This window comes from Stenella coeruleoalba (genome assembly GCF_951394435.1).
Source record: "Stenella coeruleoalba genome assembly, chromosome: 1".
NCBI classification, from domain to species: domain Eukaryota; kingdom Metazoa; phylum Chordata; class Mammalia; order Artiodactyla; family Delphinidae; genus Stenella; species Stenella coeruleoalba.
In genome coordinates, this window is record NC_137169.1 from 114,196,967 (window position 1) to 114,222,166 (window position 25,200).

The 25,200-nt window shown below is 38.7% G+C and overlaps 1 protein-coding gene across 1 annotated transcript in view; it reads right to left on the reverse strand.

Moving 5' to 3' along the window:
- The window catches only part of SPTA1 (spectrin alpha, erythrocytic 1), a gene marked incomplete at both ends in the record, with an annotated part of 68,187 nt that overhangs the window by 35,032 nt on the left and 7,955 nt on the right, over positions 1 to 25,200 (reverse strand). Inside the window, 17 exons of the mRNA XM_079944778.1 lie at positions 259 to 360; positions 1,514 to 1,700; positions 2,337 to 2,488; positions 3,709 to 3,846; positions 5,562 to 5,654; positions 6,480 to 6,697; positions 8,288 to 8,410; positions 9,689 to 9,932; positions 14,850 to 15,031; positions 16,489 to 16,693; positions 18,027 to 18,182; positions 18,328 to 18,405; positions 19,727 to 19,837; positions 20,433 to 20,570; positions 22,057 to 22,158; positions 22,260 to 22,395; positions 23,341 to 23,495. Coding sequence (XP_079800904.1) covers positions 259 to 360; positions 1,514 to 1,700; positions 2,337 to 2,488; positions 3,709 to 3,846; positions 5,562 to 5,654; positions 6,480 to 6,697; positions 8,288 to 8,410; positions 9,689 to 9,932; positions 14,850 to 15,031; positions 16,489 to 16,693; positions 18,027 to 18,182; positions 18,328 to 18,405; positions 19,727 to 19,837; positions 20,433 to 20,570; positions 22,057 to 22,158; positions 22,260 to 22,395; positions 23,341 to 23,495 — 2,520 coding nt within the window. The remainder of the gene's footprint in view (positions 1 to 258; positions 361 to 1,513; positions 1,701 to 2,336; positions 2,489 to 3,708; positions 3,847 to 5,561; positions 5,655 to 6,479; positions 6,698 to 8,287; positions 8,411 to 9,688; positions 9,933 to 14,849; positions 15,032 to 16,488; positions 16,694 to 18,026; positions 18,183 to 18,327; positions 18,406 to 19,726; positions 19,838 to 20,432; positions 20,571 to 22,056; positions 22,159 to 22,259; positions 22,396 to 23,340; positions 23,496 to 25,200) is intronic.

Genomic DNA, 25,200 nt, shown 5'->3' on the forward strand with positions numbered 1-25,200 from the left:
GTATTCATGCATTTGATCACTGAATTTCTTGGGGCGATGGGGGGTGTGTGTGGCAATTTATAGATTTCAGATCAGTTAAAATGGATACATGGCTGGACTATCTGAACTATTTCCTTTGACCTTTCCTGTAGTTGGCTCCATACTGCCATTACCTTCTGCATGTTCTAGTTGATCTTCAGGATATGAAATTAAGCATTTTAAAATGAAATGAAGATTCCCCAAACCTGGTAATGAGAAGAAAGAAGGAGCCATAGTTACCTGCTGTATTTGAGCTCCTTCTGGTGTCAGAAGCTCTTCAAATTGAAGATCATCAGCCACCTTGTTGATATCCCTCAGCCGAGGCTCATTGGTCTTCAAATCCTAGGTGGGAAAATGTATCCAAAGCAGTATAAATCCCCTTCTCAAGAATCTTTCATACTTACCTGCTCATCTTTGCCCCGACTTGGCTACAGGTTAAAACGTATTGCTAACCACATTTGCAGTACACGGCAAACTGCCTTCCTCCAGTCTGTCACAAAGAAGAGCACCTTTAAACTCCCTGATACCCAGTGGCTATCAAAAACATGACAAGAGAGCTGTTATTTACATGGATTATGGAGCACATTAATTTTCCTAGATTTCTCCCTGGATTAAATTATACCATCAAAGGGGTCTATACCTGAGCCACGTAATGTTCTTTCTACCAATACAAATTCCTTCACTTTTTGTAGAATTTCATTGTCTGAGTTGCAATTTGCTTATATTAAGATGTTGTAGCAGCTCTAGGGAACTCATCACCACGTCTATGGTGATGACATTGCTTATTTCACTATGCAATGGCCTTTTAATGAGTTTTCTCATGGAAGTCTCATTCTTGGTATTGTTTTATAAATTGTACCCTTTTTTTCCCCCTTTCCTTTCTTTCACTTCTCTCTGTCTCCATATGTACTTTATCTTTATCTATCGATTGATTGATAGCTTTGTATAGCTTTGTATTCCATGTGTAAGGAAAGTACCATATGGAAAAGAAAGAAGGAAGTAGTTTATACTAATTGCTAGTTAAAATAATAGAATGGATCTGAGAGAATAAAGGAGAATGGAAAGGTTTTAGGTAGGCAGAAAATTAGAAATTGTCTGGTTGTAAAGTCAGGTTGTTCTTCCCACCTTTCCATCCAAACTTCTGTCCCATAATTAGAGCTTGCAAGAGTCTCACAACACCCCATCTCAACCTGGGAAGCAGGAACAAAAGACAGTATAGGACAAGTTGTAAAGATTCTGGGGGACCAGCACTTCCAGTAGGATGTGGGAGTGGCAGGAAATGCAGGCTGCAAAGTCAGGGTGACTAGTTTCCTCTGCATTTTCCTTCCACTTGTAATACCCAGAGAAATATTTGAAATGTGGAAGTCTCAGTAGTTTGGGGGAGGATATTTAGCAAATATGAAATTAAGGAGTTACTAAGGAGGAGATATGGGGTAAAAGGAAAGGATGATAACCCTCGTAAAGCTGTCTAGAGGAGTTGGTTCTTCTTTCTCACCATTTGGAACTCATCAAACTTTTTCTGCAGCTCCCAAACATCATCTAATTCCACCCCGCTGTTTTCTGCCTTTTTCTCTCGGATCCAGTCCAGCATGTCTCCTGCCTCATAGGCCAGCAAAAACTCATTGTAACGTTGCAATAGATGACGTCTGCGTTGTTCTGCCCGATCCAGGAGAGAAAGGTACCTGGGTGGAGAAACAAAGAGAATGGGAAATGTGGAATAAGAGATGGAGAAAACACAGAAGAGTAGAAGCAGGGTGAGAAAGGGGAAGAATGAAAGGGACAAAAATGAGAGGGAGGAAAAAATCAAAAGAAAACAGTAAAGAGAAGAGGAAATAAAGATGGAAGGAAAATAGCATTGAGAAGAGAGAGAAAAAAGTGTTCCATTTAAAAACAATAAAAATGTCAATGTTCCAACAGTATGACTGTCAATACGCCTTCCTCATTCTATAGAAGTGAAAATCTCACATTCCTATTGACAACTGGATATGAAGTAGCCTGGCATAGTAAACAAAGTTCACACAGAAGTCAGAAGACCTTTTGATAACCTTGAAAGAGTGAAAGATTGCCAGGCAGGGAGTCAGAATACGTGACCCTAATATGTGTCTGACCTCTGGCACTTGACTTAATGGTTCTGGGGTTCCCTTTCCTCATTTAAAAAGTAAAGGGTTTGAATTACCCTAAGTTAACTTTCAGCTCTTAAAATCTGTGAATTTGCAAAGCATCCTTAATCTAACAGATATAGAATCGTAAGACGTGTTTTTGACCAATCTGGAATGTTTGGCCAAACACTGTTCTGTTCTCCAGCCTTCAGAACTTACTGGTTTTCAATCTGTTCCTGACGCTGGGTGATGTTGCCTGGTTCTTCTCGCCTCCGTTGCGGGAGCATAGGAAACTCATCACGGGCAAGTTTCCTGACGTAGACAGCTGGCACAAAGCCCTGCTGATCATCAGCTTCCACTTTCCACCAGTCCTAAAGGGAGAGAAAATCCCCATTTCTTCCTTACTTCTTGGAAAAGCCACATATAGGAGAAGTTTTAACCCTCATAACTAAGTCTCTAGGCAAAGGGACAGGCTGATGGCCAGAAGAAGCAAACCATTGCTTATGGGTAGCATATAATGTTTATATATTACAAAGAACATACATCAGAAGTTGCAGGAAGTGCAGAGATAAGCCTCTTAAATCAAGGAATCTGATATTTGATGTTAGATCCTTAACTTTGATGAGGTTTTCAAAAACTGACAGCCATTCTCTTCATGATGGCGCATTTTGTCCACTAGGAATTCACAAAAAACCCATAGGGCCAGGACTGAACTAGGCTTTTTGTGGGTGAAGCACCTGTATATGACAATATTGTATAATAACTTCTCACCATCCCTCTCCCAGAGCCCCTAAAAATTGTGTGTTGCCCTGAAATTCACCTATGCAAATGCTTTATGCTTAAGTATGACCTTGATCTCCACAGGAGGGTTGCTATACTAACTGCAATGGAGTTAACATCCTCAGAGAATAATGTGGTGAAATGAAGAAGACTGAGCAAAGAGAAAAGAGGACTGGAACACAGCTTATTTGATAATAAAATTCTTGCTTCTCTAAAAAAATTACTTGGCCTCAGAGTAACAAATCCCAAGCTCTCTGTTTTCTTCTCAATCATTTTTGGAGATTAATGAAGCATTAGAATATAAAAATATTTCTCATGCTCTTATGAGAAATATATTTAAAATCCTAGACAATACTTTGTCAGTATTCTCACAGTCATAAGGGCTAAAGAAAATCTAAGTTGACAAAAGACTTCTCCTTGAACAGGCTCCTCTTAACACCAGCCATTTTTGTTCCATTACTAGGAACACTGGGTCAGAAGAGCAAGGAAAGATGAGAAGAAAGAGGCAGTTTAATCCTGTAAACATATTACAGAATTGTCACTCATGGCTTACATGTCTTTGGGCTAGTTACTTAAGCTCGTTGAGTCCTCACTTTGTTAACTGTAAAATTGGTATTATAATCTCAAAAGATATGTACAGGATCCTACACAGCATCTGAAGGAAAGATACTGCTCAATAAATTATGGTTATTTAAGAGAGAGAGAAATAGAAAAATATTGGCTGGTTAAAATATGGGTATCTGGCAGGGTTGGGAGAGTTGACTGCAAGAGCCACCCTGTTGATGGGGAGAAAGGTAGAAGGGAAAGTCACCTTGTTGATGGAACTGAGCAGTGTTAAGATATCGTCTTTCTTCATGGTGACTTCTCGGGGGCTGCGGGCCTGGAAGTCATATAAGGCCACAACCCTCTCTTCTCGAGCAGCTTCCTCCACGGGTGCAGCCTGTTGTTGCTGAACAAAAACAGTAAGCAGAACAAGCCAGTCACCCATAGGAAAGATTTCCCTGTACAGCCTACCCATGGTGGGCCGTCCCTGCACCTTGCAGGAGAGAGGAGCCCCTGGCTGAAATCTCTTACATGGCTGCCAGTAACAGAGCTATTGCAATATGCCATCTTCAGAGATATCGTTCCATCCTAACACTTCTCAGGGGACAGGTGGGCTGGGATATATGAACACAGAGTGAGCAAGTAAGAATGTAAGTTTTCAAAAACATATTAAATGCTCTAAACTACCAGTTCTTAAGCAGGCAATAAAGGATTGTATGCATCCATGTTCCAGAAAAGTTTTTGAGAAAGTGAGAGACCCACTGTCTCTCATCACCTTCTCCATTCCCTGGGTCTTTAAAGCATTTTGTCAAACAACCGTGGACTTTCTTTTTTAGAGATGAGTGATCTACAGCACAGGAAAGGCCACAGAATTTTAAAAATTGAGAACATAAACTGAGATCAAATATCTTGTCTCTCTCTCCTTTTTAACCTGTCCTCTAAGGTATGGTCTTCTCTGATTTTCATTTTTCCCAAATATCATATCTCTGAGAGAATGAACAAAATATAATCCCTCTTCATAAGCAATGGCCCGCACCTTCTTCAGAATGGAGCTGAAGATGTACTTCCCCTTACATATCCTTCTGATTTTGTATCCTTTAAGTACTGCTTCCTCATAACTTACAATTCATAAATCCACCTGTTTTTGTGTAGGCACCCACTGTGCAGAGCTTGAGGAAGGCACAGCACCAAAGCTCTGTAAATATATATTGACTTGACAGAGTGAGTCTATGTCTTTTCTACTCCCAGTGTATGGATTCAGAGCCCCTCATAAGACAGAATTTCTTGAATGTGAGAAGTGTGTCTCTGTTGCTTCCACTATACTAGGAGATACCCATATCATTTAGTTGATTGCAGCTCCCATCACTCTTCAGGACACTTATTTTCACCTTGCAGTCTAGCCATTCTCACATTCTCAGTCCTTTGCATTTCCCATTTCCCAAATACACTTGATTATTTTGTGCTTCAGTGCATTTGCTCTCATAGCTTATTCACTAGAAGAGCCCTTCTTCTCATTATCTGCATAGTAAACTACCCTTAAAAAAAATAAACTGGTTTGCCTCAGCTATGAAGATTTTCCTATCCTCCAGCACTCTCATTTCAAAAGAATGAAACACTCCTTTCTTTGAGATTCTTTTTCCTGTTCATATATCTATTATATGCAATTATTTGTTAAAATTTATGACCTAATAGACTGTAATTTTCCTTCAAATCAGGATTATTTTTTATTCATGCTTGCACATGGTAGACATTTAATAAGTGTCAGTATAAAAAAAACTAAGAAAGGGAGGAAATAAATCAGGAGGGAATATAAGGGGAGAGATGCAAATAAAAGAAATAGGAAAAGACAGAGAATGAAAGTATAAAATGAAAAAGGAAAGCAAAAAAATAATATACCAGTGAATAAATGATAATACTTACTGAGAAATTCTTATAAACTAAATCTCTGTAGGTGCTACAAAGATGCCACAGCGCCTGTCTAAAGATCACAGGACTTATTATTTTCTATTGCAGTTGCTTCCTGGACCATGTAAAGTAAAAACTGGTAAGAAAGAGAATCTCCTAATTCCTTTTCCTCTGTGGTGGAGAATGTGATTCTTGTCATACCTAAGTCCTTCTTACCTGGCAGGCTTCTGCCTGATCCCGAAGAGCTTGCATACTGTTTCCAAAAGCCTTCAGATCCACTAGAAAGGCCTCATGCTTCTTTAGAAGAGCCTGAATTTGTTGATGGGAAGATCATCAGAAGCAAATACAGGAAGAACACTAAGCATCCCTGGGGAGTGTTTCAACTATTGTTTTGTGTTATACTTATTGTCCTAATTCCTGGTAAGAGACACTTTCCACATATAATAAATTTTTTAACTCTAAATTTGCAAGTATCAAGAAAATAAGAGTTAAGTGAACAACAATATCAATATATTTGCTTTAATCAAAATAAAGTCAAATTGCACAAGTGTTTTCTCAATGCACATCACAGCTGAAAGAGGATACTGCTGAAAACATTGCTTTGTAGGATTAAATATTGGCATAACTTTAGATGCCCATGTCAAGTATTTCTAGTGCATAGGGTTTGTGAAATACTATACTGGCTGACCATAGGACAATAAGCAAAACAAAGAAATGGATATAAAGGGTAATTATAACCTTAGAAGTTCTTCTTGCCCCAACGTGTCTGTCTGCCTGGCTTTATTACAATAAAGTAATTAAGTATGTGTTAAAACTATGGTTGGTTTGTGAAATCCCAAGCTCAGTCTGGGAAATTTAGGATGGGACCAAGACAGGCATAGATGTCTGGTCATGCCTTTTTGGGCTTAGATAATCTCTAAGAACTATGGCTCTCTGTGGGGTTAGGAAAATGTGGTGTATCTTTTGGGATTTCTGTTAACTCAGGTTATCCCAGCAGATGAAGGCCAAAGGTTATCACTCTGGAAACTCCGAAAAATCTGAGAAAACCTGTAGTTGTCACACAATCTAATCAGGTTCTAATTTGGTACTAATTTGGTGAGTACTAGACAGTATCCTTCCCTGTGCCCACCTTACCCCAGCTGCTTCTTCATCAGCCCCATAGTTAGTGTTGTCTACTATAGGTTCCCTCTCTCTAATCCATGCTTCTGCTTCATGCAGGTCAGCTAGATATTGCTGGAACTGGACATTGGCTTCAAGATCATTCTGCCGTCTAGCAGCTCGAGCCTGGAGAGATTCCATATTCTCATTCAAACTCTTGACCCTAGAGGCCACATCTTCTGCAGCAAAGTGTCCTATAGAGTAGTTATAGAAAAGGAGAATTTTACCCTCATTAATATCCACTATACTTTAATCCTTTTGGTGAGCTGGGAGAGAGAAAGGGAGCCATGAGAATGATGCTGCATGTAGTCAATGTGACATTTCACCTAAGTTCCTGGGAACTGGGATGTCATAAGTGAGATTAAGCATCAATAAATGCTAATGGGGGATAGGGTATATGTGTGGTGGTGAATTGGGTGGTACAATCTCTGATATACAGACTGAAAACAAAATAGCTATGTGTGGGTACTGCTCAGAGTTCCAAAAATGTGTATTCTCTAGCTTAAGCAAAAAATTCAGCAGATTTTCATTTCTTTTTTTTTAATATCAATGAATTAAAATTCATTCTTAGGATTGTGTTAAGTATGTTTTTTAGAATTTGGTGAACACCTCCACAGATAAACCAAGAAGATACAGTGAAGTGTCAGCCAAAATCAACCAGCAGATTTTCATTTTTACCCATAAAAGATTTATTACTGCAGGAATTGTTCTCCCATCCTAAACAACTAGAAAACAAGACACAGTGTAAGAAACAATGATTTTCAGAAGATAGGCAGAGGAGTGTGACTCCTGAGAGAAGGGAAAGAAATGAGCTATGCTTTATGACTGCCACAGTTTATGCCTGGGGCAGTCTGTAGACTGCAGTGCTGGGAGGACTAGCCCAGATAGAACTAGCAATCACACCATTCTGAGGAGACAGAGATCAGAGTTGGGGGAAGACAAAGACAGCTAGAGCTTGTGGAGCAGAGTACTGAGAAGGGTGCTGTACTGGGGATGGAGTTTTGGGGATACACATAGAGGTCCCATGAAGTATGTGACTGATTACTCCTTTGCACACATGTGTCAGGAAACTCTTCAAGGGTAAGGAAAAGAAGACTGGAAAGCAGTAGGCCAAAAAACTCCTAAGGTCACATAGGGCTGTGAATAATTAAAATTAGCTCCCACCAAAGTGGAAAGATATTATAATACATGAGGTAGTATCCTCAGAAGGGTTATACCTTAGTAGTGAACTAGTCTCTAAATTAGTTCCAGAATAAAAACGTCCCTGGAAGAACCATAAGAAAGCAGATCCAAGAAGCTCAACGATTGCAAAGCTAAAGAAACAAAGACCACTACACCAAGTTATACTGTAATCAAATTGGCGCAAATTGGTGAAAACCAGTGATAAAAGAGTCAGAGGGAAGAAAGACCTTACCTACAAAGGAGCAAAGATAGTAATGAGAGAAGACTTCTCACCAGAAACTCTGCAAGTCAGAAGACAGTGCAGCAGCATCTTTAAAATGCTCAGAGAAAGACAATATCAGCCAAGAATTTTATATCCAGTGAAAATGTGTTTCAAAAATGAAAGCAAAAGGAAGTCTTTTAGACCAAAACAAAAGCCCAGAGAATTTATTATTAGCAGGATTTCACTACAGGAAATGTTAGAGGAACTTCGTGTAGAAGGAAAATTATACAGGTAAAAGTATCAAAGTAGATAAAGGAATGAAGCCCTAAAATTGAAAAAAAAAACTTCTCATAAATCTGGCACAGTGATGACAGGTCAATTCAATCTGAATCATACATACCTTCCTCTACCATTTTGTTTCCCCTCTCTGTTATCACTTGGATGCGTGGCTCATGGCTGGCAATATTAGCCTGGATGACTTGGTGTCTGTTCAGAAGATTCTTGGAGGAAATCAGGTCCTTGCCTAGAGATAAAAATAATTTCAAGGTCGTTGTTGTAGTACACAGAATAATAAGAAGCTACTGTACTTCTTTTTAACTCTTGGACCTACAAGTTCTTCCCAGTGAAGTTCATTAAGTGGGCTTCCTACAATTTATGCTGTTTGTCTGAATTAACTCTGCTCAGCTTTGTTCTTCCCCTTGCCTCTTTGTACTAAGAAAATGCATTATTCTACAAAAGACAATGAATAAATCACTCTTCTCTTGGATGATAAGTAGAAAGGCACGTAACTCTTCAGCTCAAACTTCCAATAATTTCATGCAACCAATTTTCTTTCAACATACTGTGGTATAAAAAGCAGGATCTTCTATTTGCTTATTTTTATGGATGCCAGAAAATTATTAAGTCCTCTAAACTAAAAATAACTGTTTTGTAGTTTTCTTTGTAAAGATTAGACATAACTTACAAAAAGTGCCTCACTCGTTGGTTAACACTAACAAGCACATAATAAATACTATGTACCGTTAATTTCCTGCTTCTAAAGTCCCCAGTTCCAGCTGTCTACTTCATCCTCCCTGTCTCCCGTCCACACCTCAACTCTCTTTCCTCCAAAATTTTCTTCCATATAGTTCACACTAAATGTCTCCAGAAACCCTCTATGCCTGTCTCTCCCTCAAAGAGATCTTTTCTGTTCTAGGATATTTTCCCAGACTAGCCCCTCTGTTGTCATATGGTCCAGCCTCTCACAGATGTACCCAATACATGTATATTAAGTTTGCATTATATTTATGTGCACTTTTTTCTGTATTTCAATGCAAGTGTCCTGGCACTAACAATGGTGGACTGACTGATTCCAAAGGAAAGGAAATTATGTACTTTATCAGCTGCTTCACCCCTTTTATCCTTGCAATAGCTCATACATATCCTTGTGATAGCTCCCCTTATAAAAGGGAGTCACTGACAATATAAACAAAAACACTTGTGACCTCAAACGCTAACCATGACCGCTCAGCTAAAGACCTTGGCAATAACTTAGAGCAAGTAGCAAAATGATGGTTACTTTAGCTCTTCCCAGAGACCTTAAATTCATGGCATTCTTCATGTCTGGTTTTAGGAGGAAAACATCTCAGTATGAATTATTAAAAAATCTTTATTTTTTGGAAAGCAGGAAAAATGTTCAAGAGTCTAAGGAGAAAGACCTGAGGGCAAACTTTGCTACTGGATACCAGATCCCTCAAACTATCTGCAGACCTTGGTCTTCTCCTTATGGCTCTGCCTGCTCGGGCTGTACGGCTGTACTAACCAAGGTAGGTGGAAGCTGCAGAAGGTTCAGTCTCTTGGATCCAGGCCTCCTCATCCTCTGTGTCTCTGCAGATCTGGTGCAGGAGGAGAAGGTCAATGAGCTTATTCTTCCGGTTGGCCAGTTGCTTTTTCAGGTCTTCAAACCGAGACACCAGGGACTCCTGCCTGGCCCGTACGTCCCCAGCATTGGGATGGCCTATTTCTTCAATATATGCTGCCAGGTCTGTGAGGGTGTCCACCTGATCCTGAGGAAGAAATAGAATCGGTGTCAGAAAATCCCATCATTCAGTAGAAAAGGATGAGAGTTTGGTATCTGGCATGGAGGGCAGGATGGGGGGTGGGTGGTGATGAGGAGAATCAGCTCTATACGTACTCATGTTTAAACTTCTAATCAAATCAGTGAAATAGAGTGGGAAAGTTTGCTACACTAAGAACCAATTCTTCAAGCTAAAGGCTGTTTATAAGAAAGTAGTTCTGAAACCACGTGTTAGAAAGGACAAAATATGTGTAGAATGTGCCAAAGAAATCAGGGAAACCAGAACTACAAAGGCTTGCTTGTTTGGGAGTAGTGATAAATTGAGGCCCCAAAGAAAAGAGCAGGAGGCTTCTTCTATCTCAGTTCCCTTTCCAGCCTCTTTCTCACCCTTTAAAATTAGCTGGAACTGTAAATAACAAGGAAATTTCTGAGGCTTACGTTTGTTGCATAACAGGAACCATGCCTATGAGATGAAATGTGACGTTACAGAAACAAATGTCCAAACCACAGAAAGAAAAATTAAAAGGCCTTTCTTTGGCCACTAACTAGTTGTATGAATTTAAGTAAATAATGGTCCCCATTTGGGTCGTATCTGAGAAAGGAGAAAAATAGAAACAGAAGTTTGAAGGATCTTCCTAGAAATAAAATTTTAATCGTATTACTATATGGTAAAATACATACGAGAGATTCGTTTCATCTTTATTAATGAGGTCAACTGTAACTGGTCTAGCAAGAGCACAGAACACAAGATTTTTGTTTGTCTGCTTGTTTCATTTTGTTGTTGGAATGGGGGTGGTGGTGATAAGAGAAGTTCTTCAAAAAATGGATGAGCAGCAGGTATTGGTTTTACTTATTCTATTTTGCCATCCAGTGTTCAACCTACACAGGGTTTGATCTATCTCTTCTTAATTTGGAACAAACCATTGATCATCAATAGCTTCTTAAAATGTATACTCACTTCTCCATAAAGAAATAAAGGCGCCACAAAGAGTTAAAATTAAAATCTCCTACTAGCCAACGGTTCTCATCTCTTAGGACATTTTAACTTTGAAAAACATCATTGTGTAATAGAGTGATTTTCAAACATCATAATTGTTATCATGATTATGGTTCCACTGTACTAGTTGAAAGCTAATGTAGTGCAAGAGGCTTCAGACTAAAGAGATAGACTTGGCTGCTCCTCAGTTGCCATTTTATCCAGCTCTTCACCTGTTTTCATAATAGTTTCCTCATCGATATAATAAGGACTTTGGGCTAGAGAATATTCATGATCTTTTCCAGCTTTAATAGTCCGTAGCTAAAATTTTTTTTTGCAAGCATGATATCTTAGCCGCTACTCCAACTAGGAGTGTAACCAAGGGGAATCCTATGGGGCCTTCCCGGGACAGATCCCTCCCATACCCTCTGTTTTAGCTGCTCTTTGAAGTTACCAGGTAATAGTATCTGATGCATATTTCCTGACTTCTTCAGATGCTAATACCAGCACCAAATGGAAGAAATTAACTAGAATACTTGATGAAAATGAGCACATAGCCCCCAGACCTTCTGGAACTGAAGGATTAATAATGTTAACTGCCATGTTAGCTCAGCATCAACCAATCAGAGAATTGTGCATGAGCTGATCACATACCCCCACGATGCCCCCTCCCTCTCCTGGCCTTTAAAAATACTTTGCTACTCAAAATGGATTAAAGACCTAAATGTAAGGCCAGACGCTATCAAATTCTTAGAGGAAAACATAGGCAGAACACTCTATGACATAAATCACAGCAACATCCTTTTTGACCCACCTCCTAGAGAAATGGAAATAAAAACAAAAATAAACAAATGGGACCTAGTGAAACTTCAAAGCTTTTGCACAGCAAAGGAAACCATAAACAAGACCAAAAGACAACCCTCAGAATGGGAGAAAATATTTGCAAATGAAGCAACTGACAAAGGATTAATCTCCAAAATTTACAGGCAGCTCAATAACAAAAAAACAAACAACACAATCCAGAAATAGGCAGAAGACCTAAATAGACATTTCTCCAAAGAAGATATATAGATTGCCAACAAACACATGAAAGAATGCTCAACATCATTAATCATTAGAGAAATGCAAATCAAAACTACAATGAGATATCATTTCACACTGATCAGAATGGCCATCATCAAAAAATCTAGAAACCATAAATGCTGGAGAGGGTGTGGAGAAAAGGGAACACTGTTGCACTGTTGGTGGGAATGTAAATTGATACAGCCATTATGGAGAACAATATGGAGGTTCCTTAAAAAACTAAAAATAGAACTACCATATGACCCAGCAATCCCACTACTGGGCATGTACCCTGAGAAAACCATAATTCAAAAAGAGTCATGTACCAAGATGTTCATTGCAGCACTATTTACAATAGCCAGGACATGGAAGCAACCTAAGTGTCCATCATCGGATGAATGGATAAAGAAGATGTGGCACATATATACAATGGAATATTACTCAGCCATAAAAAGAAACGAAATTGAGATATTTGTAGTGAGGTGGATGGAACTAGAGTCTGTCATACAGAGTGAAGCCAGAAAGAGAAAAACAAATACTGTATGCTAACACATATATATGGAATCTAAGAAAAAAAAAGTCATGAAAAACCTAGGGGTAAGACAGGAATAAAGACACAGATGTACTAAAGAATGGACTTGAGGATATGGGGAGGGGGAAGGGTAAGCTGTGACAAAGTGAGAGAGTGGCATGGACATATATACACTACCGAACATAAAATAGATAGCTAGTGGGAAGCAGCCACATAGCACAGGGAAATCAGCTCGGTGGTTTGTGACCACCTAGAGGGGTGGGATAGGGAGGGTGGGAGGGAGGGACACACAAGAGGGAAGAGACATGGGAACATATGTATATGTATAACTGATTCACTTTGTTATAAAGCAGAAACTAACACACCATTGTAAAGCAATTATACTCCAATAAAGATGTAAAAAAAAAATGCTTTGCTGAAACCCTTCGGGGAGTTCTGGTTTTTTGGGGCTCAAGCTGAGGCAGGAGATAGATGGTCCCCCAGGCTGGACAGTTTCTCCCCTGTGGACAGATACTCCAAAATAGCAGGAGAGAGGAGTTGAACCCTGCCTAGGTAAGAGCTAAAAAAACACATATTCCTCATTCTTGAAGTTAAGGAGACCTTCCAAACTACACATGTGCAGAAAGGCTCCCTGAAAGTAGAAAGGAAGAGGGCGCCACCCCATAGTAGGTGATGTCAACCTACCCATAGGTTGCTAAAATCCATCTTGGCTAAGAGATGTGCATGCACACAAGGGAGAACACTGAGATATACCAAATATAGACTCAGAACCAGAAAAAGCAAGATGATTAGCCAAAGGAAACCCGGAAGAAATGCCCCATATAAGTGATTCAAACTATCACGAGGGCGTGACTCTCTCTCTGAGCCCACCCGTGTGTCTATCCACACATACTCATTTTCCTCCTAATAAACACTTCACTTGTTTCACTACTTTCCATCTCTCTGTGGAAATTCATTTCTACACAGCTGATGGGCCAGGGCCTTGTCACTGGCCACTGGTCCCTGGTTGTCTAGTGGCTAGGATTCAGTGCTCTCACTGCCTCAGTCCGACCTCAACATCTCTCCGGGAACCGAAACCTTGCTGCAAGCTGCTACAGGCTGAGACCATCTGAAATCAAAGCCACCCATTCTTGCGTGGCCCTGCAATCAACCTTTCTCTTCTCCAAACTCCGAGATTTCAGTTTGTTGGGCCTCACTGTGTGTTGGGCACAAGAGCCTGTGTTCCATAACAGGAGAACAAATTCCTGGGGGTTGAAATTCCAAACTAGGGTCAAATACTCCTACTTATTACATGTTTACACATGCTGTTCCTCTTCTTTGTATGTTTTTAGTTACTTTTCACCAAATCTTTTCTTTTCCCTTCTTTGAAAATCTGTTCCAAACTCTCTTCCTCCATGTAGATTTCAAAGCTATCTTTATATGGTTTTCCTAACTCCAGCCTTTTACTTCAAACTCCATTAAGCCATACCTAGAGCTATGTAAGTGACTGGGTTTGCTTTGTTTATTTCTATTTTCTGTAGATTATTCTGTCTTTTCCTTTTAACCAAGAGTTACCAAAGAGCAGACATCATAAAAGTGTATTGTAACAGGAAAAATCAGTGGGACTTTGTAGGGAAGAGCAGAATAATTTTTAAATACAAGCTAGGATTCCTGGGACGAGAGATTGAGTCAGCTGAAAGTGGATTTCTGCTGAGTTCTCCAGAAACTCACATACAGTATCGATACTCTAGAAACGTATTGGATAAATTTATTTAAACTAACAGTCTGGTGGGATTTCAGTGGGTAACTCTGAAACTAAGAGCCTAGACATCTGCTTCTTAGTCCTGGCCCTGCTATTAATTTTCTCTGTGACATTAGGGAAGTTACTTCACTTCTCTGGGTTTCAATTTTCTTAAGAAAAATATAATGGTACGATTAAAAATATTTTCAAACTTTGAGTTGCAGGATGCCAGAATAGAAAGAGGAAATTTTATAAAAACTTTTATTTTACAGGTGAGGATACAGAGGTGTGAAAAGGTGAAAATATACACCAAATATCACAGAACTAGTAAGTGATAAGGCTATATATAAAACCCAGGTTTTTGGATTGAGAGTACAGTGTTATATTTAGAAGAGTTAATAAAGTCTTACATCAGCCATGGGGTTCTGAAAAAAGACACAAGGCACCCAGGAGAAAGGCTGAATTAAAGGAGATATTGGAAAGAGGTAGTTGACCAACTACCTTTGGTTTCCTGCTCTCTCTCTGTTTTTTTTAAACGATAATTACTTATGATCAGTGTGCTCAGAACATATACAGGTGAGTTGGCCTATAATTGGCCAAAGAGCTAGCAACATACCTGACGAGCAGCCATGGCAGACTCCAGGAGGCCGTGTTTCCTGAGCAGATTCTGTATATCAGCCAGACCTTTCCCATAATCCTCAGACCTAGCCTGCCATTCCACCTCCTCCAGCCAGTGCTTCAGGTCTTCTGCATTATTTTCAAATTGCAGCTGCTTGTTAGCTTCATATAACTGAGTCCCTAGGAAAAGACAGCAAGTATAAGATAACGGATAACTGTCATAACTGATCCTCATTATATGCTAATACATGTTACATCAATTTAAGGAGCAATATAATATTTTGACCCTCCAGTGGGAAAAAGTATAACTGTCTCACATGTGATTATATAAGAACTTATCATAAATTTGTAGAATTCAGATGGTATTTGTTTTTGAAGATAGTAGTGTTTGCAAAACAAAGATAAACGATTTGTTCATTTCTTGTTGAGGTATAGTGCTGCTATGTTAGATTTTAACTATCTTGGGTATTTTCATGTCACTTGTTACTCTCTATTGAGACCTCCTTTTCAAAGGGATTCAAACACAAACACTGCGTTTTCTGAGAGAAGTATAAAACTTGGGGTTGGCTCAGTTTGAAATTTTGAAGTGTCTTTTCCTAAATATCTTTCTCAGAACTTTGCTAGGCTCCTCTCTTAGTGCCTCTCCTTCATCACCAACCACGCCTTACAATTTTTTCTTCCAGAGAATATCTTGATTATCCACATTGTTCTCAGCTAAATTCTTTATTCTATGATCTTATAGCAATTATTTGTGTTATTTCTGTGAAGCAATTACTATGATGTAGAGTAGCAGCTACTTATTGTTACAATCAAGTTGAATTTTTTTTTCCTAAACCAAAAATCAGGATGACATCCGACAAAATCAGTATAATGTATCTTTTCTATAACCAGGGCAGAGTCATGTCTATAGATGATGTTTATAACAAGGGGGATATGGACAGAGAAACTTCATTATTGGTGTTAATCATGGCAATTGATTAATTTTCCAAAATAAAAGATGAAGTTAAATTTAAGTAGAGGCTCTTCAAGCAGACATGGGAATTTTCTAAGAGCTTACAGCAAAACCTGAACATGCTCAGATAGGTAAAATAAGTCATCAAGCCCTATTCATAAGAATAAAATATCATGGGAACATCATATGGGGCACCAACAATATTTTAATGTCTAATTTTATACCCTGGGTCAGAAAACCTTGTTTCATCTATAGAACCAAAATATGTATAATATAATTTTAAGGACACTAGTTTTAGGTGCATAGCCAATACTGAATTCATGGTATCTGAATATTTATTCAAAAGGAAGAAAAAAGTGAAGAAAACAAAAGTAATTTCAGTTGAAAAGACTTACCTACATGAAGAAAACATAAAATTGTGTTAATATATAGTGTGATATATTAATCACACTAATATATAGTGTGATTATATTAATATATAGTGTGATATATTATCACACTAATATATAGTGTGATAAATTTAGGTTAGATTTTAAAATTTCTTGACCAATACAGGAATACACAGGGAAACAAATGAGTAGCATCCCTTCTTATAGAAGTCACTAGGTAAACTCAAGGTGGTAAAGATGAAGAAGGTGGGTTTCAGAATTTAGGAATTTGTTTTCAACAAGACTCTGCTTCTAACCTTTCTGTGCTGTAGCCTCCAGCAATTCCGTCCAGAGTTTGGCAACTTCACTCAAACGAGCATCCACACTTTCAGAGGCATAATGGTTGCTCTCAATCATCTCCTGGCCAGTTTTCTGTATGTTATTGAGCTGGATCTCATTAGCTGCCAATTCTTCTTCAAAGACTTGCTGTTTTTGAACCTGGCTCTTCAAGTTCTGTGTATCCTGAGACAAAATGAAAACAATTAAGGAAAACCATTCCTTGAAGAATGAGGGGCAGACATTCTGAGGACAGGAATTTCTTTTCACTATAAATCTAACTGAAGTAAGAAGAGGATATACGGCAGAACTGTCCTAGTCCAAGTATAGAGGCAGAAGAGGCTTAGGAAACTGTGTGACCAATCCCTCCTCTATACAAATGACAGACGTGGCTAATCAACCCCTGAATTTATTTCTGTTGAGTCTGGATATAGTCTGAAGACCATTTTAAATACGACATCCCATGCAAGCACTAGCAATCTATCAGAGCTGTCATGAAAGATTATTTTCCATTCCTGTCCTAGTATATGAAACATCCATCCTTTTGTCCCATATACAGAAGATCTGTTTACCCTGCATACACTGGAACCATAACTCCTCAGGAGAACACAAGCACATAGTGCTGAGTTTTACAGAATGAAAGGTACAGTTTAGATGCTCAAAGTTCTATAAAAAAAAAGTGAGAACAAAAGCATCAGAGGTATACATTTAAGACTAAATGATATCTAGAAAGTAAATACTGTGAATAGATATTGGCCTAGAAATCAAGAGACTAATTCTAGCCCTGATTATAAATGCAAAAATTTGTGAGTATATATGTGTGTGCATAATAGTTTATATTGTGAGTGAAAAATATGTGTTTTACACAAGCATAAGGTAAAGAAACCTATGTATAGCTCAGAGATAATTCAGAATATTTTCAAATCATACAAACTAAGACAGGAGAGGGAGAGAATTCAAGCCCAGTTTTTACCTTCTCCCAAAAGAATTCATGCTTCTACCCCTTATGTTAAACTGCATTCTAAACATTGATTCTTGGCTAACCTTGGGCAACTCACTTCACAATTCAGATCCTTGGTTTCTTCATCTGTAAAATAAGGAGTTGTTCCTTTCCAGCTACAAAACCACATAAGTCTATATTATATCAAACCATTAGGTTACTTTTGAGTTCCAGGTAGCTTGAACGTACATTATGATTAGACACAACATTTTCCTACTATAAGCGTGCAGAGGGCAACAGAGGGCTAAATAAGGAGAGTTCCTCCTTTTCTCCGTTCTGTTAAGGACCACTGGAAATTGTGCCAGAGAAAAGGGGTGATGGGCAACAGGGTGTAGGAAAACCAGAAACTTGATGTACAGTCTTGGAGGAGTCATTGCCCTTCTCTGAATATCTGTCTCTCCATCTATAAAATGAGGCTCACCAGCTGAACGCTATTGTCCTTTCAGTTCCAAGACTAATTCCATGAAATTCAGTCCCAATGAGTATGTCCAGGGTCTGTAGTTTGTAAATCCTGCCTACCTTGTAATCTTCATCATCTGCCAACTTTTTCTTCTTGTTGATCCAGTTCTTTAGGTCATCTGAGTCCTGATACAGTTGCTGCAGAAGCAATGAATCCTCCAGCAATCTGCGTCGAGTGGCAGCCCTTTCACGTAAAGCATTCTGTCGGGCCAACAGCTGCAAAAAACATAAAGAAACTCACTGTCAGCAAAATCAAATATGGATACATGAGATTCACTGCCCACCAAGGTTATCATGCTCTAACACTTTCCCTGATCCCGTGCATAAGCAGGCAGAGGCACATAGGGGACCTTGGACATACCCCATCCCGGATAGCAGCAATGTTCTCTGAATCATAATGGTCATTATCAATCAGTTTGGTTGCAGTCTTGTCTAAGGTCTGGAAAAAGAAAAAAAAAGGAGTGGTTTTCCCTCAGTGGCCACTGAGTAAGTGGCCACAGTTTGGCTAACTGTTTAAAAAGGAAGCATGACAATGTCGGAAGTAGACAAGTTTCAGGGTCAGAAGATCTAGGTCCTACTTCTGACTTCTGTTATAAATTGTATCTCAAAATGTATTGTATCTCAGGCAGGTTAATTACCTTCTCTATGTCACAATTTGTTTTTAATCTAGTTTACAGTAAATGAATCCTGATGTCACTACGAGGTGAATATCTGATCTAGTCTTAAATTTTTAAGAGGAAGCATTATTGATATAGTCACATCCAGTGCCACCAGTCTCTATCATCTATCTATCTATTCATCCTTCCATCCATCATATATCATATATCCTTTTATCTATATCTATATCTATAGCTACATGGGGAATGGAGTCACAAATTACAGACATGAATTTTTACTCATATTCATTCATGATTCCCAAAATTGCTAGGGCTTAGGTTGGATTAATTGATTGGGAATAAGAAAATGATCTAAAATAAACAATAGAATTTTATGAACTGTAATTTATTTTACACAGTTAGCTTTTACCAGTGAAAATCAGCTTAACAAGCATATGGACTGGGAATGACCATATTAAGCTCTGTACTGACTGAAGATTAACAGAGAAGACTTGGAATTTTGTTTTTAGTGTGGTTGTTGCTGCTGGTGGTGGTATACATGCACACGTACAAGGTTAAAGTCAGCACTGTCCTAGGGAACATACAGTAGATTGGACAAATAAAGTCTTCCTCACACTTCTCTGAGACTTGCTTATGTATTGACATAAGACATTTTCTGGGACATTGTACCTACAGTTCACAAGAAGACTACAGTAGCATTAAATGAGAAACACATAGATGAAGGTATACAGGAAAAAATAGATACTACTTAGATATCTAGATATTACTAAAGAAAACCAAATGGAGATATTATCAGAGGGGAAAAACTATAAAAAGTAAATAATACATTCAAACTTTTAAGTTATGATTCTATGTTGGATATGGATCCAATAGTTTCTACTTATACTGCAGAAAAAATAAGACAATCATGCACTTCATCGGAAAATATAAATGGCTCAAAATCTTTAAAACTTTCTAAATATGTTTTGTGGAATACAAATGTATTGATAAAATATGGGTATGATTATTTTTCTGGACGTTTTCTCTTTAAAGAACAACCCTCATGTTATGTCTGATAGTTATGAGTGATTCTAAGGATTGGTATTATATGAGATGATATGTACAAACATGAACCCAATACCCAAACCAGGGCCCATTTCTTACTGTGATCTTCTCCTCCTGGGCAGTAAAGGCTTCCTCAAAGTCATCATGCTTCTGAAGAAGGGCTTCAACACTGCCCAAGGAGTTTCCCAAGTCCTCATTTTCCAGGAAGGCCTATAGAAGACAGAAAGATACATCCCAGCTGTACCTCACTGGTGGGAAACATTCCCTTTGGAATATCTCTGAGAAAGGAGTAAGGAAGGAGGTGAGGGGAATAGAGAGCAAGGTGGGAATTAGCACAAAGTAGGAGAGGAGATAGAGGCTAACATTTAGCAGCAGGAGGTTCAGAGTCCCTTCCCAATCTTCTCATACAACTTTATCACTTTTGTCTCTGTGTCTGAACCAACCAATCTAGGCACTATTCTGAGATCTCAAATACTCAAGAGGACCACTCACCTCCTCCAGGAAATCTCTCGTTAACCCTGCCTGACTCATTACATTTTCTCTTGCTGAACTCTTAACAACTGGATATTCATTTCACCTCATGTTCAGTAGAGCTTAAAGACTCTCTGCTTTGTATTTAGGTATTTTTCTGTGCGTTTGTCCATGAGGGAATTTCAAGAGTTTCACAAAGAGGGCCAATCTTTTCTCCTCCTTGTGGCTCACCCTCCAGTTCCCAGGTGAACTGAAGTGGTTGTAAGGGTGTTGATAGTAGTAAATAAGGAGAAGGAGAAATGGCTTCTGGACACTTTCTGAGCCCCTTTGTTACCTCTTGTCTACTCATCCAACTGTCCACTTGCTCACTGTCACGGTAGAAGAGGTGTAGTTCCAGGCACTGCTCATACTGCTGCCAACGCTTGTCCCACAGTTCCAGCAGAGCATCCCAATGGGAGGTAAGTACTGCCATCTTTGGAAAGGAAGAGATAATGTGCCAGGAAGATACTAATTAATTTATTTTATCCTATATTCACTGAGCATCTAATAAATGCAAGGCTTTTTGAAGGATACAAAAATGAATAGGAAATGGGATTTTCTCTTAAGGCTGCAACATCTAAGTGAATCACTGTAGTATAGGAAAAATGGGATAAATACCATAACAGAGGTACACCACACTTAATATGTATAAATAAAGAAGGAAAGATTAATTCAGATTTGAAGAAGCAGGGAGTAGGAGTATAGAAAGTATTGTATCAAACAAAGATTTGAAGGGCAGGGAGGTGTGGATCAGGATTGTAGGAGGACATAATACCACAAGCAAGTAATTACTCCAAGTAATCATTAGATTATACGAAGTGCTCCAGAGAAAAGTGCAGTGTCTAAAAAAGATAAACATTTAATGAAATTCAAATTTATAGGGCACTTAAATGATCAGATTGAGAAGTTTGCATTCTATTCCAAAAGCAAATAAGAACCATCACGGTGAAAGTGACATTCTCAAACTCATAAAAGCCTTTGTTTCTGCCCAAGCATCTGCCCAAGAAATTCCAGCTTATTAAAATAGCTGTTGTGTTAACTCCATTAAAAAGACAGTAACAATACTCAGAATCCCAGGATAATAGGTAAGTTTTCAAGGATTTAGGGTCCCACTGTTCCTTTGGCAGGAAATAGTTAAAAATAAAAATCCATAGTATAATTTTCCCATAGAGTTCTTGATGAACTGAAAATATGGTCATCTCAACCTTCATCATATAGCACTCGGGGCTGTGCTTGGAATCTAATGTTATGAAAAGAGCCTGCAAATCTTATTTCAGTTATCATCCCAAGGAGTTCCTGTGACTCTGTGACTGGAGTAAAATGTCTCAGGGATCAGGAGGTTTACGTGAGCCCTTGGGATCTAGGAGGTTAGGATGATGGCAAACCTTAATCTTCATTCAGTGGAATTCTGAGTGTTTAAAGTTTTCCTGTTGCTTAATGGAGATTTGAGAAACACAGATATAGGAAAATCAGTTTGAATTGAGGTTGTATAGAGGAGAGAAGAAAGGGATCCATGTGCCAGGAACCATGCTAGGTACCTTAGGGAACCCAAAGATGAATAAGGTGCAGTCCTCAAAGAATTCACAATCTAGAGATGAGCATGGGAAAGTGATAAAACAGAGCACATGTGACAAGGCAAGATGGTATGGAGGCTTCAAATTAGGTAGAAGGTAGGTGATGAAATTAGTTAGGTTGATGAAGTAATGTCTCAGAGGTGAGGGAGCACACATCAAGTCCTGAGAACTTCAAATGCCTCAAATTAGCTAAAGCAACATATGAAGGAAGCAGGGTGATATTTGAGCCCACATTAAGATGTTTATACGTCTTCTGTCCTCTTTCAGAGATTGTCATATTAGTATGAGATTAAGTGAAGGCTTAATATGTATCAAAATTTCACAAATTCTGTTAAACTAGATTACCTTATCCATGACTTCATCAGATGCTTCATGACTGGCATCCAGCAGGGCTTGACCAGTCTCATTAGCAGATTGAAATCGGTCATCATAAGAGTCAATCTCATGCTGTGGTCATGAGACAAAATGTTTTAAAATGCAGCAAGAAACCTTCTGGCATTGTTGGAAACCGCCCTCTTCCTCCTACTGGGGAGGCCTTTCCTCTCTACCTTATGCTGCTGATGCCTGTCCAGTAGGGCTTCCCCACCAGTCACATCTGTGGGCAGCTCATCAGCATTGATCAAAGCAGTCTTCTCCTTCATCCAGCCTGAGAGCTCATCATAGTCAGATAAGAACCGCTGGTACCTGAGGGAAAGGTAAGGGAAAAGACAGGAAGAAGGAACCAGATACAAATGGACTTTGAACAAAGAGTCAGGGTTGGGTTGGGCTAAGATGTACAACATGTGCCTTGCCCTAATCCTACACCTTCCATTCCTCTGATGTACTTCCTATTCCTTTAGCAGTGCAGGTTGTAAATCCTTCACTCCAGGTTGTATATTCCTAGGGCAGATGTGTCATTGTGTGATGAAGCACTTGGACTTGACATCTCCAACATCACAAAGTCACATCCCAGATGCACTTGAAGTAGAATAAAGTACTCACAAGGAGGCCAATAAATAAGGACATAACATAACCAACAGGAAGCCTAAGGGACGACTAGAGTTAGGGTTAGGAGCCCTCATGTATTTTAGTTCACCCTTCACCATACCAGTAAAAACAAAAACTACAAAAAAAGATTACCTATTCAAAAAAATCAAAAGCTCACCAGTTCATTTTAAATCATATCAATAAGATAAACACTATTTTCTGGTGATTTTATAACTAATCATAAAAATTAACTATTGAAATGTTGTCCAGATTTTTTGTAAGCTGACCTACATTCCAGAAATAATTCTAGATTTATTTTGTGTTCTTCAGCTTGGAAATTAATTCCAGTTCCTTAGCTAAGGCCAGGATTTTAACATGTTTCTTCAGCTAATTTTTCAGTTCCATGGACCACTTCATAGCTTCTTACAACTGTACAAACAGAGGAAGACAGGAAGGGTACAGGTGAAAGGAGATGTCACGCTGAGGATTATATCAGCCTTCAAAGGACTTCTCCTGACAAATAAAAATTTCTTTTGCCTCTACTGAGCAGGCAGGAGGGCTGGGTCACTCATTATTTTACTCCTTTCACTCTTTTATTTCTGCTTTTGATGTTATACTTTGACCTAGAGATAGGTAAAGCAGTAGAGAAGAAGGATTTCTCACCTATAAGAAGCCTGCAGCTTTTCATATCTGCTGGTAGCCAAGGTGCGAATGTGTCCCCAGTTGGAGACCAGATCCTCTTTCATCTGCTGGATCTGCACTGCATCTGAAGGATGGGAAAGCTTCAACTTGTCTGCTTTGGCACATAACTCCTTCACCTTTGGGATAAAAAAGAAACCTAGTATGTGAAGGTAGTCAACCATATGGTGATGGATGGCAACTTTGTAGTATATACGGATGTCTAATTATAATGCTGTACATCTGAAACTTATATAATTAAAAAAAAAGATAAAGAAACACAGTGGGAAATCCGAGCATTCTGGTCCTCTTGGCAAAGTTTTATGGGAAGAATGTAACATAATAATCATAAGAATTAGAATAATTTATTAGTGCTTTTATATTGATATATTTATATTAATATACTCATGTAACTATATTAACAATAATAATTTACTGATTACATTTTGTCTCTCGTTGTGCTAAGCACTTGATATGCATTTTCTTGTTTTATAGTCTTCCTTTAATAATACTGTGAGGTAAAACTATTCTTGCTCTCCTTGTATGTGAAAACTGAGAGGTTGAGTATTTTATTTGCCCAAGGTCATTGAGCTAGTCAACGTCAGAAGCAATGTTTAGACATACATCTGTCCTTCATTACCCTCTATACTAACTCCATAAACATTATTGTGGGAACCAGAAAGACATTTCTGCCAAGGAAAATTGCTGCCAAGAAAATTTCAGTAATGTCAGGCCTTTTTGAGCACAATTCTTGAGGAGCAGGCTTACTAGGGCAAATTCCACATGTTACCATTAGTTCTTCTACTATACCCAACTATAATTAGGTGTTGTCTAGGATTTGAGATTTCATTATCATTATTCATTAAATCATGGTATTTTATCATCCATAATTAGAAAAAAAAAAGACCAAAGAGAAAAAATGAGGAAGAACAAAAGAAGTAGAATGGTGAAATCATTTTCAGAAACGACCCATGCACAGAGCTATGATTAAAGCATAGCAAGTAGGGATCTTCCTGTGGGCTGACTCCACTGTAGAAGCTCAGGCGTAATAAGTTTAAGTTATAGTTAAACTGTGACGGGAAGAAGTAAGAATGGGAATCATTCAAGAAAACAGGCTTGCTCCAATTTCTAGTGTGTCTATACCTACTGTAGGTATAGGAACCGGGGTTTTCCAATTTCCAGAAGAAAACCCAAAGGTGGGTTTAGTAATGTGTTGTTGTTGTTGTTTTAACATCTTTTTTGGAGTATAATTACTTTACAATGGTGTGTTAGTTTCTGCTGTATAACAAAGCGAATCAGCTATACATATACATATATTCCCATATCCTCTCCCTCTTGCATCTGCCTCCTACCCTCCCTATCCCACCCTTCTAGGTGGTCACATAGCACCGAGCTGATCTCCCTGTGCTATGCAGCTGCTTCCCACTAGCTGTCTATTTTACATTTGGTAGTATATATAAGTCCATGCCACTCTCTCACTTTGCCCCAGCTTATCCTTCCCCACCCCGTGTCCTCAAGTCCATTCTCTACGTCTGCATCTTTATTCTCGTCCTGCCCCTAGGTTCTTCAGAACCATTTTTTGTTGTTGTTATTGTTTTTTTTAGATTCCATATATATGTGTTAGCATACGGTATTTGTTTTTCTCTTCCTGACTTACTTCATTCTGTATGACAGACTCTAGGTCCATCCACCTCACTACAGATAACTCAATTTCATTTCTTTTTATGGCTGAGTAATATTCCATTGTATATATGTGCCACATCATCTTTATCCATTCATCTGTCAGTGGAGACTTAGGTTGCTTCCACGTCCAGGCTATTGTAAATAGTGCTGCAATGAACATTG